Source organism: Nerophis ophidion, linkage group LG08, assembly GCF_033978795.1.
Source record: "Nerophis ophidion isolate RoL-2023_Sa linkage group LG08, RoL_Noph_v1.0, whole genome shotgun sequence".
Taxonomy (NCBI): domain Eukaryota; kingdom Metazoa; phylum Chordata; class Actinopteri; order Syngnathiformes; family Syngnathidae; genus Nerophis; species Nerophis ophidion.
In genome coordinates, this window is record NC_084618.1 from 17,011,120 (window position 1) to 17,030,828 (window position 19,709).

Sequence of the window (19,709 nt, forward strand, 5' to 3'; positions counted from 1 at the left end):
TTCATCTAACTCATATACATGACTAGTTATTTCATACAGTATGTATGACTTTTTATCTCAATTTTAAATTTGTATCATATATATATACAACTTTTTTATCTCAATTTCAAATTCTTATCTTATATATATGACTATCTCCTATATATGACTCGCAATTTTGACTTTTTATCTCATATATTACTTTTTAATCTCAATTTTTAATCTCAATTTTTAATTTTTATCTCATATATATATATATATATATATATATATATATATATATATATATATATATATATATATATATATATATATGGCGACGTGCCATAACTGATAAACCCCAAGTCGTGGATGTGGCAAACAGAGGAAGCAAAGAAACTTCCTCTGTTTATCTACATTTTTATCTAAAATGTAGATAAAAAGTCATATGTATATATATTATATATATATATATGTATATATATATATATATATAATATATATATATATATATACATATATATATATATATATATATATATATATATGACTTTTTATCTCATATATATGACTTTTTTAAATCTAAATTTTGACTTTTTTATCTACATTTTTAATATGTATCTGAATTTTGACTTTTTATCTCATATATATGACTTTTTTATCTAAATTTTAACTTTTTATCTCATATGTATGACGTTTTTATCTCAATTTTGACTTTTTATCTAAATCTTTACTTTTTATCTCATATGTATGACGTTTTTATCTCAATTTTGACTTTTTATCTCAATTTTGACTTTTTATCTCATATATATATGACTTTTTATCTCATAAGTATGACCTTTTTAACTCAATTTTGACTTTTTATCTCATATGTATGTATATATATATATATATGTATATATATATATATATACATATATATATGACTTTTTATCTCATATATATGACTTTTTTTTCCTAAATTTTTACTTTTTATCTACATTTTTACTTTTTATCTCATATATATATATATATGACTTTTTATCTCATATATATGACTTTTTTATCTAAATTTTTACTTTTTTATCTACATTTTTACTTTTTATCAAAATTTTGACTTTTTATCTCATATATATGACTTTGTATCTCATAAGTATAACTTTTTATCCCAATTTTGACTTTTTGTCTCACATCTGACTTTTTTTTATCTCATTTTTGATTTTTTATCTCATATATGAATTTTTTTAACCAAATTTTGACTTTTTATCTTGTATGACATTTTTATCTAAATTTTGACTTTTTATCTCACATATACGACTTTTTATCTTAATTTTGACTTTTTTATCTTAATTTTTGACTTTTTATATCATAAGACTTTTTTATCTCAAATTTGACTTTTTATCTCATATATATGATTTTTTTTATCCAGATTTTGACTTTTTTTATCTTATATGACTTTTTTATCTACATTTCAACTTTCTCATCTGATAATTTCGACGTTCTTATCTCATAATTATGACTTTTTATCTCATATATGACTTTTATCTCATGATTGGCAACACTGGATGGTCCCTAGTGTGTGAATGTTGTCTATCTGTGTTGGCCCTGCGATGAGGTGGCCACTTGTCCAGGGTGCACTCCACCTTCCGCCCCAATGCAGCTGAGATAGGCTTCAGCACCCCCCGCGACCCCAAAATGGACAAGCGGTAGAAAATGGATGGATGGGATAATTTCGACTTTCTTATCTCATAATCATGACTTTTTCTGTCATAATCATGACTTTTCATCTTATAATTTCAACTTCCTTATCTCACACTTTTGATGCCATCTCACTATCATGACTTTTTAAATAATAATCATGACTTTTTTATCTTATACTTTCGACTTTATGTCATAATTATGAATTTTTAATGTAATATCACGACTTTTCCTCCGGCCCCGGCTCATGTCTTTATAGATAATTATCCAACTTCCCCTTTGTTCTGTCAACTTGCAGCGTTTCTGCCATGCATTTTTTTTTTTTATAAATGCAACTTTCTCATCTCATACTTTTTACTTTATCTCATTATCACGACTTTTTCTCTCATCTTTAGCATCCGGCTCATGTCTTTATAGATAATTATCCAGCTTCCCCTTTTTTCTGTCAACTTGCAGCGTTTCTCCAATGCATTTGTTTTTTTATAAATGCAACTTTCTTATCTTATACTTTTGACTTTATCTCGTAATCATGACTTTTTAATCTTGTAAATTCAACTTTATCTTATACTTTTGACTTTATCCCATAATTATGAAGTTTTTATCGAATAATCACAACTTTTTCCTCTCATCTTTACTTCTAAGCATCAGGCTCATGTCTTTGTAGATGTTTATCTAGTTTCCCTTTTGTTCTGTCAACTTGCAGCGTTTCTCCAATGCATTTTTTTATGAATGACACTTTCTTATCTTATACTTTTGAATTCATCTCATATTTATGACTTTTTAATCTAACAATCACAACTTTTTCTCTCATCTTTACATCTGAACATCCGGCTTATGTCTTTAAAGAAGATTATCCAGCTTCCCCTTTGTTCTGTCAACTTGCAGCGTTTCTCCCATGCATTTGTTTTTTACAAATGCGACTTTCTTATCTCATACTTACGACTTTATCTCATCATCTTGATTTTTTAATCCAATAATCATGACATTTTAATCTTATAAATGCAACTTTTTTGTGTTATACTTTCGACTATCTCATAATTTGGATTTTTTAATCTAATAATCAGGACTTTTTCCTGTCATCTTTACTTCTGAGCATTCCATGCATTTGTTTTGTTTTTATAAATGCGACTTTCTCATCTTATACTTTCGACTTTATCTCATAATTTAGACTTTTTAATCTAATAATCACATTTTTTCTGTCATCTTTACTTCTAAGCATCCTGCTCATGTCTTTAAAGATGATTATCCAGCTTCCACTTTGTTCTGTCAACTTGCAGCGTTTCTCCCATGCACTTGTTTTTGATATTTGCAGCATTTTTCATTTGCAATTGTTTCATTCTAAACCTTCCCAAGCCACCCAGCGTTACTCGCCAATGTTATCTCATAATCATGACACTTTAATCTTATACATGCAACTTTCTTATCTTATAAATTCAACTTTATCGCATATTTATGACTTTTTAATCTAATAATCACGACTTTTTCTCTCAACTTTACATCAAAGCATCCGGCTCATGTCTTTATAGATGATTATCCAGCTTCCCCTTAGTTCTGTCAACTTGCAGCATTTCTCCCAGGCATATTCGGACTTTATTAGTGAATTCTCAGAGTTTGTTGCTGATCTAGTGACGCACGCCGATAATATAATTATAATGGGGGACTTTAATATCCATATGAATACCCCATTGGACCCACCGTGCGTGGCGCTCCAGACTATAATTGATAGCTGTGGTCTTACACAAATAATAAATGAACCGACGCATCGCAGTGGTAATACGATAGACCTAGTGCTTGTCAGAGGTATCACCGTTTCCAAAGTTATGATACTCCCGTGTACTAAAGTAATGTCCGATCATTACCTTATAAAATTAGAAGTTCAGACTCATGTTCGGCAAGCTTATAATAATAATAACTGCTATAGCAGCCGCAACATTAATGCTGCCACAACGACGACTCTTGCTGACCTACTGCCCTCGGTAATGGCACCGTTCCCAAAGTATGTGGGCTCTATTGATAACCTCACTAACAACTTTAACAACGCCCTGCGCTGAAGTTAAAAAAGGCTCCAAAAAGGCGTACGCCATGGTTTACTGAAGAAACTAGAGCTCAGAAATTATTATGTAGAAAGCTGGAACGCAAATGGCGCACGACTAAACTTGAGGTGCACCATCAAGCACGGAGTGATAGTTTAATAACTTATAAACGCATGCTTACCTTAGCTAAAACTAATTATTACTCAAATCTCATCCGCATTAATAAAAACGATCCAAAATTTTTGTTTAGTACAGTAGCATCGCTAACCCAACAAAGGACTCCTTCCAGTAGCTCCACCCATTCAGCTGATGACTTTATGAAGTTCTTTAATAAGAAAATTTAACTTATTAGAAAGGAGATTAAAGACAATGCGTCCCAGCTACAACTGGGTTATAGTAACACAGATACGGCTGTATATACGGCGGATACTGCAAATATCCAAAATAGTTTCTCTCGTTTTGATGAAATAACATTAGAGGAATTGTTACAACGTATAAATGGAATAAAACAAACAACATGTTTACTTGACCCACTTTCTGGGAAACTGATCAAGGAGCTCTTTGTATTATTAGGTCCATCAGTGCTAAATATTATAAACTTATCACTTTCCTCGGGCACTGTTCCCCTAGCATTCAAAAAAGCGGTTATTCATCCTCTCCTTAAAAGACCTAACCTCGATCCTGACCTCATGGTAAACTACCGACCGGAGTCTCGCCTTCCCTTTATTTCGAAAATCCTAGAAAAAATTGTTGCAGAGCAGCTAAATGAACACTTGGCGTTTAACAATCTATGTGAAACCTTTCAATCCGGTTTCAGGGCAAATCACTCGACTGAGACAGCCCTCGCAAAATTGACGAATGATCTATTGCTAACGATGGATTCTGATGCGTCATCTGTGTAGCTGCTCCTCGATCTTAGCGCTGCTTTCGATACCGTCGATCATAATATTTTATTAGAGCGTATCAAAACACGAATTGGTATGTCAGACTCAGCCCTGTCTTGGTTTAACTCTTATCTTACTGATAGGATGCAGTGCGTCTCCCATAACAGTGTGACCTCGGACTATGTTAAGGTAACGTGTGGAGTTCCCCAGGGTCCCCTTGGCCCTGCACTCTTCAGCATCTACATGCTGCCGCTGGGTGACGTCATACGCAAATACGGTATTAGCTTTCACTGCTATGCTGATGACACCCAACTCTACATGCCCCTAAAGCTGACCAACAGCTGGATGTCCGCTAATTTTTTGCAACTTAACGCCAAAAAAATGGAAATGCTGATTATCGGTCCTGCTTGACACCGACCTCTATTTAATAATACAACTTTAACATTTGACAACCAAATAATAAAACAAGGTGACTCGGTAAAAAATCTGGGTATTATCTTCGACCCAACTCTCTCCTTTGAGTCACACATTAAAAGCGTTACTAAAACGGCCTTCTTTCATCTCCGTAATATCGCTAAAATTCGCTCCATTTTGTCCACTAAAGACGCCGAGATCATTATCCATGCGTTTGTGACGTCTCGTCTCGATTACTGTAACGTATTATTTTCGGGTCTCCCCAGGTCTAGCATTAAAAGATTACAGTTGGTACAAAATGCGGCTGCTAGACTTTTGACAAGAACAAGAAAGTTTGATCACATTACACCTGTACTGGCTCACCTGCACTGGCTTCCTGTGCACTTAAGATGTGACTTTAAGGTTTTACTACTTACGTATAAAATACTACACGGTCTAGCTCCAGCCTATCTTGCCGATTGTATTGTACCATATGTCCCGGCAAGAAATCTGCCTTCAAAGGACTCCGGCTTATTAGTGATTCCTAGAGCCCAAAAAAAGTCTGCGGGGTATAGAGCGTTTTCCGTTCGGGCTCCAGTACTCTGGAATGCCCTCCCGGTAACAGTTCGAGATGCTAGCTCAGTAGAAACATTTAAGTCTCACCTTAAAACTCATCTGTATACTTTAGCCTTTAAATAGACCTCCTTTTTAGACCAGTTGATCTGCCGCTTCTTTTCTTTCTCCTATGTCCCCCCCCTCCCTTGTGGAGGGGGTCCGGTCCGATGACCATGGATGAAGTACTGGCTGTCCAGAGTCGAGACCGAGGATGGACCGCTCGTCGGGACCCAGGATGGACCGCTCGCCTGTGTATCGATTGGGGACATCTCTAAGCTGCTGATCCGCCTCCGCTTGAGATGGTTTCCTGTGGACGGGACTCTCGCTGCTGTCTTGGATCCGCTTGAACTGAACTCTCGCGGCTGTGTTGGAGCCACTATGGATTGAACTTTCACAGTATCATGTTAGACCCGCTCGACATCCATTGCTTTCGGTCCTCTAGAGGGGGGGAGGGGGGGGGGGGGGGGGTTGCCCACATCTGAGGTCCTCTCCAAGGTTTCTCATAGTCAGCATTGTCACTGGCGTCCCACTGGATGTGAATTCTCCCTGCCCACTGGGTGTGAGTTTTCCTTGCCCTTTTGTGGGTTCTTCCGAGGATGTTGTAGTCGTAATGATTTGTGCAGTCCTTTGAAAGATTTGTGATTTGGGGCTATATAAATAAACATTGATTGATTGATGATGATTGATTGTTTTTTTACAAATGCGACTTTTTTATCTCATACTTTCGACTTTATCTCATAATCATGACTTTTAAAATCTAATAATCATGACTTTTTAATCTTATAAATGCGACTTCTTTATCTCCTACTTTCGACTATCTCATAATCTTGATTTTTTAATACAATAATCAAGACTCTTTAATATTATAAATGCGACTTTCTTGTCTTATATTTTCGACTTTATCTCATAATTTGGATTTTTTAATCTAATAATCACGACTTTTTCCTGTCATCTTTACTTCTGAGCATCCCATGCATTTGTTTTTTTTATAAATGCGACTTTCTCATCTTATACTTTCGACTCTATCTCATAATTTTGACATTTTAATCTAATAATCAAATTTTTTTTCTGTCATCTTTATTTTTAAGCATCCGGCTCATGTCTTTAAAGATAATTATCCAGCTTCCCCTTTGTTCTGTCAACTTGCAGCGTTTCTCCCATGCACTTGTTTTTGATATTTGCAGCATTTTTCTTTTGCAATTGTTTCATTCTAAACCTTCCCAAGCGACCCAGCGTTACTCGCCAATGTTATCTCATAATCATGACTCTTTAATCTTATACATGCAACTTTCTGATCTTATAAATTCGACTTTATCTCTTTTTTATGTTATTAATTCGACTTTATCTCTTTTTTATGACTTTTTAATCTAATAATCATGACTTTTTCTCTCATCTTTACATCTGAGCATCCGGCTCATGTCTTTATAGATGATTATCCAGCTTCCCCTTTGTTCTGTCAACTTGCAGCGTTTCTCCCATGCATTTGTTTTTTTACAAATGCGACTTTCTTATCTCATACTTTCGACTTTATTTCATAATTTTGACTTTTTAATCTAATAATCACAATTTTTTCTGTCATCTTTACTTCTAAGCATCCAGCTCATGTCTTTAAAGATGATTATCCAGCTTCCCCTTTGTTCTGTCAACTTGCAGCGTTTCTCACATGCATTCTTTTTTAATAAATGCAACTTTCTTATCTTATACTTTTGACTTTATCTCAAAATCACAACTTTTTCTCTCATCTTTACTTCTAAGCATCCGGCTCATGTCTTTAAAGATGATTATCCAGCTTCCCCTTTGTTCTGTCAACTTGCAGCGTTTCTCACATGCATTCTTTTTTAATAAATGCAACTTTCTTATCTTATACTTTTGACTTTATCTCATAATCACAACTTTTTCTCTCATCTTTACTTCTAAGCATCCGGCTCATGTCTTTAAAGATAATTATCCAGCCTCCCCTTTGTTCTGTCAACTTGCAGCGTTTCTCCCATGCACTTGTTTATGATATTTGCAGCATTTTTCATTTGCAATTGTTTCATCCTAAAGCTTCCCAAGCAACCCAGCGTTACTCGCCAATATTATCTCATAATCATGACTCTTTAATCTTATACATGCAACTTTCTTATCTTATAAATTCGACTTTATCTCATATTTATGACTTTTTAATCTAATACTAACGACTTTTTCCTGTCATCTTTACTTCTAAGCATCCGGCTCATGTCTTTATAGATGGTTATCCAGCTTCCCCTTTGTTCTGTCAACTTGCAGCGTTTCTCCCATGCATTTGTTTTTGATATTTGCAACATTTTTCTTTTGCAATTGTTTCATCCTCAACCTTCCCAAACAACCCAGCGTTACTCGCCAATGTTATCTCATAATCATGACTCTTTAATCTTATACATGCAATTTTCTTATCTTATAAATTCGACTTTATCCCTTTTTATGTTATAAATTCGACTTTATCTCTTTTTTATGACTTTTTAATCTAATAATCACGACTTTTTCTCTCATCTTTTTATCTGAGCATCCGGCTCATGTCTTTATAGATGATTATCCAGCTTCCCCTTTGTTCTGTCAACTTGCAGCGTTTCTCCCATGCATTTGTTTTTTACTAATGCGACTTTCTTATCTCATACTTTCGACTTTATCTCATAATCATGACTTTTAAAATGTAGTAATCATGTCTTTTTAATCTTATAAATGCGACTTCCTTATCTCATACTTTTGACTTTATCTCATAATCTTGATTTTTTAATACAATAATCATGACATTTTAATCTTATAAATGCAACTTTTTTGTGTTATACTTTCGACTTTATATCATAATTTGGACTTTTTAATCTAATACTAACGACTTTTTCCTGTCATCTTTACTTCTGAGCATCCCTTGCATTTGTTTTTTTTATAAATGCGACTTTCTCATCTTATACTTTCGACTTTATCTCATAATTTTGACATTTTAATCTAATAATCACATTTTTTTTCTGTCATCTTTACTTCTAAGCATCTGGCTCATGTCTTTAAAGATAATTATCCAGCTTCCCCTTTGTTCTGTCAACTTGCAGCGTTTCTCCCATGCACTTGTTTATGATATTTGCAGCATTTTTCATTTGCAATTGTTTCATCCTAAAGCTTCCCAAGCAACCCAGCGTTACTCGCCAATGTTATCTCATAATCATGACTCTTTAATCTTATACATGCAACTTTCTTATCTTATAAATTCGACTTAATCTCTTTTTTATGTTATAAATTTGACTTTATCTCTTTTTATGACTTTTTAATCTAATAATCACGATTTTTTCTCTCATCTTTTCATCTGAGCATCCAGCTCATGTCTTTATAGATGATTATCCAGCTTCCCCTTTGTTCTGTCAACTTGCAGCGTTTCTCCCATGCATTTGTTTTTTACAAATGCGACTTTCTTATCTCATACTTTAGACTTTATCTCAAAATCTTGATTTTTTTAATCCAACAATAATGACTTTTTAATCTTATAAATGCGACTTTTTTGTCTTATACTTTCGACTTTATCTCATAATTTGGATTTTTTAATCCAATAATCACAATTTTTTCTGTCATCTTTACCTCTAAGCATCCGGCTCATGTCTTTAAAGATAATTATCCAGCTTCCCCTTTGTTCTGTCAACTTGCAGCGTTTCTCCCATGCACTTGTTTTTGATATTTTCAGCATTTTTCATTTGCAATTGTTTGATCCTAAACCTTCCCAAGCAACCCAGCGTTACTCGCCAATGTTATCTCATAATCATGACTCTTTAATCTTATACATGCAACTTTTTTATCTTATAAATTCGACTTTATCTCATATTTATGACTTTTTAATCTAATAATCACAATTTTTTCTGTCATCTTTACTTCTAAGCATCCGGCTCATGTCTTTATAGATGATTATCCAGCTTCCCCTTTGTTCTGTCAACTTGCAGCGTTTCTGCCATGCATTTGTTTTTGATATTTGCAGCATTTTTCATTTGCAATTCTTTCATCCTAAAGCTTCCCAGCAACCCAGCGTTACTCGCCAATGTTATCTCATAATCATGACTCTTTACTCTTATACATGCAAGTTTTTTATCTTATAAATTCGACTTTAGCTCATATTTATGACTTTTTAATCTAATGCTAACGACTTTTTTCTGTCATCTTTACTTCTAAGCATCCGGCTCATGTCTTTAAAGATGATTATCCAGCTTCCCCTTTGTTCTGTCAACTTGCAGCGTTTCTCCCATGCATTTGTTTTTGATATTTGCAACATTTTTCTTTTGCAATTGTTTCATCCTCAACCTTCCCAAGCGACCCAGCGTTACTCGCCAATGTCATCTCATAATCATGACTCTTTAATCTTATACATGCAATTTTCTTATCTTATAAATTCGACTTTATCTCTTTTTTTATGACTTTTCAATCTAATAATCATGACTTTTTCTCTCATCTTTACATCTGAGCATCCGGCTCATGTCTTTATAGATGATTATCCAGCTTCCCCTTTGTTCTGTCAACTTGCAGCGTTTCTCCCATGCATTTGTTTTTTACAAACGCGACTTTCTTATCTCATACTTTCGACTTTATCTCATAATCATGACTTTTAAAATCTAATAATCATGACTTTTTAATCTTATAAATGTGACTTCCTTATGTCATACTTTTGACTTTATCTCATAATCTTGATTTTTTAATACAATAATCATGACATTTTAATCTTATAAATGCAACTTTTTTGTGTTATACTTTCGACTTTATATCATAATTTGGAGTTTTTAATCTAATAAATGATAAATGGGTTGTACTTGTATAGCGCTTTTCTACCTTCAAAGTACTCAAAGCGCTTTGACACTACTTCCACATTTACCCATTCACACACACACATTCACACACTGATGGAGGGAACTGCCATGCAAGGCGCCAACCAGCACCCATCAGGAGCAAGGGTGAAGTGTCTTGCTCAGGACACAACGGACGTGACGAGGTTGGTTCTAGGTGGGATTTGAACCAGTGACCCTCGGGTTGTGCTCAGCCACTCTCCCACTGCGCCACTCCGTCCCTAACACTAACGACTTTTTCCTGTCATCTTTACTTCTGAGCATCCCATGCATTTGTTTTTTTTATATAAATGCGACTTTCTCATCTTATACTTTCGACTTTATCTCATAATTTAGACTTTTTAATCTAATAATCACAATTTTTTCTGTCATCTTTACTTCTAAGCATCCGGCTCATGTCTTTAAAGATGATTATCCAGCTTCCCCTTTGTTCTGTCAACTTGCAGCGTTTCTCCCATGCACTTGTTTTTGATATTTTCAGCATTTTTCATTCGCAATTGTTTCATCCTAAAGCTTCCCAAGCAACCCAGCGTTACTCGCCAATGTTATCTCATAATCATGACTCTTTAATCTTATACATGCAACTTTCTTATCTTATAAATTCGACTTTATCTCATATTTATGACTTTTTGATCTAATTCTAACAACTTTTCCCTGTCATCTTTACTTCTAAGCATCCGGCTCATGTCTTTAAAGATAATTATCCAGCTTCCCCTCTGTTCTGTCAACTTGCAGCGTTTCTCCCATGCACTTGTTTTTGATATTTTCAGCATTTTTCATTTGCAATTGTTTCATCCTAAACCTTCCCAAGCCACCCAGCGTGACTCGCCACTGCGACGTCCCTCAAAAAAACCAAAGACGGCGTCTCACCTCCTGCATGCGCCGCTTGGCTCTCTCCAGCGCGTCCTCGTAGCCTTTCCTCCGGAGCTCGCTCAGGCTCTCGTAGTACTCCTCCGTGTCGTCGCTGTCGGAGAAGAGCACCTGCGAGAAGATCTTCCAGCCGCAGGTGTCGAGGGCGTGGCCCAGGTACACCTGCAGCCGCTGGCAGAGCGCCTCCGTCTCCCGCGGCGGGGACGCGTTGGCGCCGAAGAGGACGGACCAGACGCCGGACGGCTCCTCCGGGAAGGGCGGCAGGCAGGGCTCCAGGTCCGAGTTGACCTCGCACAGCTGGAGGTGGACCGAGCGCAGGTCCTGGGAGGAAAAGAGGCCGGCCCAGCTGAAGTCCCGGCGGCCGCCTGGCTCGGCGTCGTCCTCCTCCAAGTCCCCGGGCTCCACCAACTCCATATCCGCCGCTGCCGTCGACTTTTTCCCCTTCCTCGGCTGGAGCGCCGCCGCGGGGCTCCAGTCGAGCAGCGGGTCCTGGAAGGTGGTCCGCCTCTGCACCGTCCGGTTGTGGCAGGTTATGGCGAACTTGCCCTCCACGTCGTTCCAGGCCACGATGAAAACATACTTGTGTCGCTCCTTGTCGTCGAACACTTTGGGGCGGACGGACACCCAGCCGGACTCCAGGTTGTCCTCCATGGCGAAGGACATTGTGAAAGAATAGACCCCGAAAACAAGCGAGCGTCGCCCGGGTGGAGGGAGGGAGGGGGGATAACAGCCGGAGGATAGCGGCTAATGCTAACTCTAGCTACCGAACAAAGGCTGTGCTATCGCGCGGAGCTTAATGTCTCCCCTCCATTAACGGCGACGACGACTCGGCACAAAGCGGGGCACAGGCGACGGTACGTCCGGGTGAGGGCGACGCGTGGAGTCCGGTCGTCATGACACCAGACCCCCGGGATCACCTGCTTGGCTGACCGTTGCTGCTTCTTCTTCTTCTTTTCCCCCTTCTTCTTGTTTACAAGCCGAGCGCGTTCACGTGAAATCCGGGGCAGCGCGGTGGTGCGTTCAGAGGCCCCGCGGAGAAAACACCACTCTCCCCCCCATCCCCCTCCTCCTCGTCAACCGTTACCCCTCCGCGTTTCTCAATAATCGCACTTTTCTAGTCGCACACTTCCATGTGGCAAAATGCTCCTTTTACGCTTTCATTTGGATCAAAAATGCAACGTTTGTCTTATAAAACATGTCCGTGTCCCCGCTCTCTCTTTGTTCCCTCTCTCTCGCTCTCTCTCTCTTTGGACGCGCACGCGGAGCGTAAACATCCGCACGTGGGAAAACCCATGACGTCAGCACGCAGACGTGACTGCCGGAAGAAGGAGGAGGGGCTTTAAAAAAAAAAAGATGGTTTTACGGCGAGGCAGGAGGTTCAAAATACTGCATTTTGTAAACAAGTCGTTCACGCCATCTTTTTTAGGGACCGAATGTCTTTTTGGGACAGAGGACCCTATTTTATTTCTAAGGTTGTATTATTATTATACCGCCGCCTCTTTGAGCTGTAATTTGACCCTCTTAATATGCTTCAAAACTCACCAGATTTTACACACACAAAAAAAAACTAACCCCAAAACACAAAATTGCGCTCTAGCGCCCCCTAAGAAAAAAAAAGACAAAAGTGTTTGTAACTCCTTTAGGAATGTCGTACAGACATGAAACTAAAACCTCTATGTAGGTCTGACTTAGACCTACATTTCATAAAATGACATCCTTCTGCAAAAATCAACAGGAAGTTGGCAAACACCCCTTCAAAACAAAAGTTTCCTAAATTTTTTTATTTTTTGCCTCTTTAAGCTGTAATTTGACGCCCTTAAAATGCTTTAAAAACTCACTAAACTGAACACACACATCAGGACTGGTGAAAATTGCGATCTAATAAAAAAAACAAACCCCAAAACTTAAAATTGCGCTCTAGCGCCCCCTAGAAAAAAAACAGACAAAAGTGTTTGTAACTTACTTTAGGAATGTCGTACAGACATGAAACAAAAACTTCTATGTAGGTCTGACTTAGACCTACATTTCATAAAATGACATCCTTCAGCAAAAATCAACAGGAAGTTGCCACACACCCCTTCAAAACAAAAGTTTCCTAAAAAATTTAATTTTTGCCTCTTTAAGCTGTAATTTGACGCCCTTAAAATGCTTCAAAACTCACCAAACTGGACGCACACATCAGGACTGGCGAAAATTGCGATCTAATACAAAATAAATTAAAAAAAATTAAAATTGTGCTCTAGCGCCCCCTAGGAAAAAACAGGCACAACTATTTGTAACTTCCATTAAGAATGTCGTACAGACATGAAACAAAAACCTCTATGTAGGTCTGACTTAGACCTACATTTCATAAACTGACATCTTTCAGCAAAAATCAACAGGAAGTTGGCAAACACCACTTCAAAACAAAAGTTTCCTAAATTTTTTTATTTTTGGCCTCTTTGAGCTGTAATTTGACGCCCTTAAAATGCTTCAAAACTCACCAAACTGGACACACATATCAGGATTGGCGAAAATTGCGATCTAATAAAAAATAAAAAATAAAAACCTCAAAACTTAAAATTGCGCTTTAGCGCCCCCTAGGAAAAAAACACAGACAAAACAGCTCCTAGGAAGAAAACACAGACATAACTGCTTGTAACTTCCGGTATGAATGTCGTAGAGACATGAAACAAAAACCTCTATGTAGGTCTCACTTAGACCTACATTTCATTCATTGACATCCTTCACCAAAAATCAACAGGAAGTTGGCAATCACCCCTTCAAAACAAAAGTTTTGTAAAAACCCGTCACCTTTTTTCAAACATTATCTCCTCTGCGTGCGTTTGTTGTGTCGGCTTCAAACTCGCACAGGAAAGAGATTGAACCCTTCTGATTAAAAGTTGCGCAAAGAGTTTTTCTAACTGCTCCGGTTTCGATTTTACGAGCCTTCAAAGAACTGCTGCGCTGCTGCCTTCTCAAGATGGCCGCTTAAAAGCAGGAAGCACCAGCGTGACCACACAATGCAGAGAAGGTAGGTAATGTGCAGGTAAAAATATGTTGACTGGGTGAAAGAAGGAGGCACCAGTTTGACTCCAGGATGCAGGGAAGGTAGGTAATGTGCAGGTAAAGATATGTTGAATGGGTAAAGGCAGGAAACACCAGCAAAAGTCGGTCCCGTCCATTGCTGCTTGCTGCTTTAATTTTTTATTGTTTTTATCAATGTTTACCTTACCATTATTGCCAAGTTGTCTATTACCATTATTGCGAGGTTTTCTATTACCATTGTTGGTATATTCATTATTCCTACATTATTGATACAAATTATTGTTACAGTGTAATAATTATTGTTACTTATGGTAATACCACTATGATACAACGTTTGTATTATAATCCTTGAAGAAAGTAAGAGTGGAACTCTTGTGAATAATCACTGAATGGAGAACTTCCCACTCTCTTTCAAACAAAACTGGACAATCATGTATTACATACAATACATTACATCTTGCACTATATTAATTCATATTATTATGTGTTGTCAACTTTGTACTTTTTTTTTCAATTATTATTTTTTTTAATGTCATTGCCTTAAATAAATAAATAAATAATTGGGAAAAAAATAAAATGAATGAAATGAAATGAAAGCCAAACATTAATCAAGGTTCTAGCAATAGTGTGCAGAATAAACTCCATCCATTCTTTTAGTACCGCTTGTCCCTTTCTGGATCGCAGGGAGTGCTGGGGCCTGTATAAAACTATGTAAAGCTATGTAAAAACTATTAGTTTATTTGAATTTTTTTTAAATGGTGTAAAAAAAAAGCCATAACTAAATATAAAAAATTGTTTTATTTTCATTGTATATTTCATAAAAGAAAATGAGGATCCTAAAGTCAACCGAAACGGACAAACCGACCAAAGCGGATGTTTTTTTTTTTTTTTTCATGGTTTGACACCAGAAATGTTATTTTCAAAGTAAAAGCAGGGATAGTGCGATACCCGTGTCTTTGGAGTATTTTGGACATGGCACAACGACAACTGACATCTACTTGAAAGTTTCTATGCACTTATATAAAGGAAACTGGAAAACAGACCCAAACGGATGTGTTTTCATATTCAAACACCGGAAGTTTTATTTTCAAAGTAAAAGAAGGACCACTACAGTACCCGTGTGCCAGGCTAAAATGTATTAGGAACCCTTTAGACATGGCCTAATTCCGCTTTATATATATATATATATATATATATATATATATATATATATATATATATATATATATATATATATATATATATATATATATATATATATATATGCAAAATATGCAAAATACGATAAGGGTATCGCAACTGGCTCACCTTTACAGGTACTCGCCCCTGCACCATCTGTGAGCCTGTGGCCTCGCTCTCTTCATCTCTCCTTCTATCAAGGCACCATCGGGACTCTGCATGGCAGGGACGTCCTCCTCCCTGAGTCAAGACTAAGTTTGACTATATATATATATATATATATATATATATATATATATATTTTTTTTTTTTTTTTTTTATTTATTTTTTTTTTTTTTTCCTGAAGGAATCAATAAAGTGCTATCTATCTATATAGTAATTATATTTGCTTTTACTTTGAAAATAAAACTCCCATTTCAAAACAAAAAAAGTCCTCTTTGGTTTCTATTTACTCGGGATTGTCTTTTTCTTTTATGAAATATAAAATGAAAATCAACAAAACATTTTTTATTCTTTGGTGACAAACATCAATAACAGTGTGATGCTCATTTTACGTTTCCAACAACAACACATTTTAAAATCCCAATGAATCAGAAACGGAAAAAAACCCTGAAACACCATATTCTGACACCGGAAGTCTTTATTTTCAAAGTAAAAGCGGAGATAGTACGGTACCTGTAAATTGTTAAGACGGTAATGATTTTAGACATGGCCGGACGAAGAACTCTCTACTCAAATACCACACAACAGTGGTTGCAAAGTGGGATTTGATCACGCACGATAGTAAAGTATTTTATTACATGATCATGTCTTTAAAAATGTCTACTTCCGGTTTGGTCTGTTTTTCTGTTTTTCGCTGATGTGTTAAAGTTCAAGTTTGCGTACAAACCTCTGTAGATGTCAGTCCTCGGTGTGCCATTTCTAAAATAATTTCTATGTAGTGCTCCAAATAAATTTTAGGCAGAGTCACAGCCACACTGGTACAGTAGTATATATCCCCGCTTTTAATTTGAAAATTAAATTTTCCGGTGTCTGCAAACGAGGGGGAAAAACTTCCGTTTTAGTTGTTTTTTCCCGTTTCTGTTTACTGGGGATTACATTTTTTTATATATATGAAATATAAAATGAAAAGCCAACGGTTTTTTTTTTTTGGATGTGGTTATTGTTCTTCGACAACAACAAGAAGAACGCTTTGTTTTTTAATTGTATTTGTTGTATTTTAGAAGGAAAATCCAATAAACCAAGCGTGTTTTTGGTTTAAAATTTTTCTTTCATGAAAATAAAATTAAATGACCAAAACATACACAAAAGTACGCATACTATACTGTACAAACATTACCGTAAGCATTTGTTGATGTATTGCAGGGTCTTTCTGTCAACGTCCTTGTTCCCAGCATGCCTCACGGTGAATGACTTGCTTAGTTTAGGCGTTGATTTAATTTTTTTCTTACTGTTGCTTAATGTGTTTCCTTGTCATGTTTAGTGTGGGTCCTTGGTTTCATGTGTTTGATACATGTTTTCCCTCTGAGGCTGGCCTAATTTATCCATTTTCTCGTTCGTCTATGACACCATGACCGTGTTATGTGTTCCGTTCTTAACCTTCATATTCGCTACAGTTCGGCCCAAAAAAAAACAAAAACTTTATATTATCTAACTCCAAAACGTTACTCAACTAAAATTGATGGTTCAATTGAATCAAATTAATTCGCATTAATATTTGTTTGTACTCGTTTTACCTTTGAAAAATAAAAACACAATTAGCACAATATAACGATGAACATTTTAAATACAAGCTAGTACACTGAGTGTCCACTAGATGTCAGCAGTGTCTTGTTTCTATTGTCCATAACAGGTTGTAAAAAACGTTTAATATTTACAACAATTATTAGAAGCAAGTCTTTAATGGGAAAACAAATATTACGCTATTGAAGGGAATTATTCTCAATTATTGGAAATACTTGTATTTAGGTTGTGTTTTTTTTTAAAACATTCCATAACCCTGTGCTTTAACTGTGATATATCACTATTTTCAATTTTCCCGTCGCCTCAAAAGCCTTAAGAGCATTTTTTCAACCATAACACAAAAAATAAGTAAGAATAAAATGTTGAGGAAGGGGCGTGGTCCACGTGTCCCCTGTGGGCGGGGCATGTGCAGGAGCCAGCTGTGAAGCAACGATAGGTGAGGAGATTTCTCAGCTGGAACGAGTTATCTAATCACCTGTCTCTTTATTAGCAGCGTCGGAGACCATGAGAGGGGGTGCTGACGGCAGAAGGAGTTGGAGAGCCTGCAGCAACGAATGAAGAGCGAGAGAGAGCAACGACGACGAAGACGCGGCCGACTAAAGAGCGGGACGGAGGAGCGAGCAGTGGGAGCGACGACGGTGCAAAACTCTTCCTATTTTTGAAAAAATAAACAAGAGTCAAACCTGATCGAGCAATGTCCTTCCTTGGTGGACCATGGAACCCGCACGACAGTGAGGTACCGTCACAAATGTACATAAAGGTATAAATAAAACTATGACATAGTTATATTTTGTACTAGTCGGCCTGCTTAAACTACTGCAAAACAATCAAACAGGAAAGCGGATTGAAAAAAGAGAAGTAAATAAATAATAACGAAAAGTGATTCGTTAAAAAGACTCGATTTGTTCGCTAACCTCACATCTCTAAAATGAACCCCCCCCCTCCCCCCACAAAAAGACACGTTTTGCATGTTAAAGTGTACGTTCTTTGCTGCAAATGTTCCTACAGTAGGTATTTTTGCCTCATTCCCGTGAGAATCCTGCGTGAAACTGAAGCATTGGGGCACTTGTGTCAAACTGTAATGTGGCCCGCCACGTCTATTTAGCGGCTGAAAATAATATGCGTCAACAAAGGACTTTAAATTTTGTTACTAAATGTTGTAAAACAAACCCCCAAAAAAACAAAACATACATTTTACAGTAAAATTCTGTCGACAAAAAAAAAACAGTCCAACTCGTCAAAAAGATGGCGCCAGAGCAACAGCAACAGTGTCAATCGGTGTATATTAAAACACATTTGTTGAAATAAAACAATCTGGCCGTTAAAGAAAAATCAATAAATTAGCCACACGTTTTAAAAGCCGCAGGGTTTAAAGCGTTGGGGAAAAAAAAGTAATAGTCGCTGTTACAAGCAGCAGTTTGAGGGAAGGCATAACTGTGATGTGGCTCTCAATGAAAACGTTTGATACCCCTGCATTAAGGAGTGGAACTATCCAGGATGAGCTACAGAGCACTCAAACAACCACCAGGTAGTATCTGTCACCATACGACATCATCGCTGTCTCTTATGGACTTATCAGTGCTCTCTTTAAGTGGGTAAAACTGAAACCCAGAACTCAACAACAGAAATACTTAAACTACTTCAAAATAATGAACCTGAAAATTGAATCTATGTAAATAAATAAATTAATTAATTAAAAATCAATATTAATAATGAAAAAGTGAATCAAAATTCTTCTAGGTTTCCTTCAACGGACTCATTCACTCGCATAAACGAAGGGCTCGCAAGTGCAAATGGATTCTTCGGGAAAGTATAGCTCGGTTGGTAGAGTGGTCGTGCCAGCAACTTGAGGGTTCTAGGTTCGATCCCCGCTGCCGTTGTGTCCTTGGACAAGACACTTTACCCACCAGCTCCCAGTGCCACCCACACTGCTTTAAATGTAACTTAGATATTGGGTTTCACTATGTAAAGGCGCTTGGAGTCCCTGGAGAAAAGCGCTATATAAACACACTTCACTTCTCATTTTGCTGCAGTGCACTCAAACAAGCACAAGGTAGTATCCGTTAGCATACGACATCACCATTGTATTTTCCGTGAATTCTCTAGTCGCGTTCTAAGTGAGTGTAGAGAGGTGGAGCCGGCGAATGAGCAGGGCACGCTGGAGCCCTGCCCAAGATGGCGGTAAGGAGGCGGAGAATGCGACTGAGCGGAGAGGCGGGGCGTGCTGAGAGCGACGCTACGAGCGAGATCAGGTGCGTGGCTCACACACCGGGAAACGATTTACAGGGGTTGCCCACATATGTAGTCGTCTTCAAGGTTCACATAGTCCTCATTGTCACCGACGTCCCACTGGGTGTGAGTTTTCCTTGCCCTTATGTGGGCTTACCAAGGATGTCGTAGTGGTTTGTGCAGCCCTTTGAGACACTAGTGATTTAGGACTATATAAATGAAGATTGATTGATTGATAAAAGGGGAGAAGGAGGAGAGATCGAGGCAGA

At 37.2% G+C, this 19,709-nt stretch overlaps 1 protein-coding gene across 1 annotated transcript in view; it reads right to left on the reverse strand.

Annotated features, from left to right (window-relative positions):
- Positions 1 to 12,560, reverse strand: part of jmy (junction mediating and regulatory protein, p53 cofactor) — an 82,486-nt gene extending 69,926 nt beyond the window's left edge. Inside the window, exon 1 of the mRNA XM_061907876.1 lies at positions 11,263 to 12,560. Coding sequence (XP_061763860.1) covers positions 11,263 to 11,925 — 663 coding nt within the window. The 5' untranslated portion in view covers positions 11,926 to 12,560. The remainder of the gene's footprint in view (positions 1 to 11,262) is intronic.
- Between the last annotated feature and the right edge of the window lie 7,149 nt (positions 12,561 to 19,709).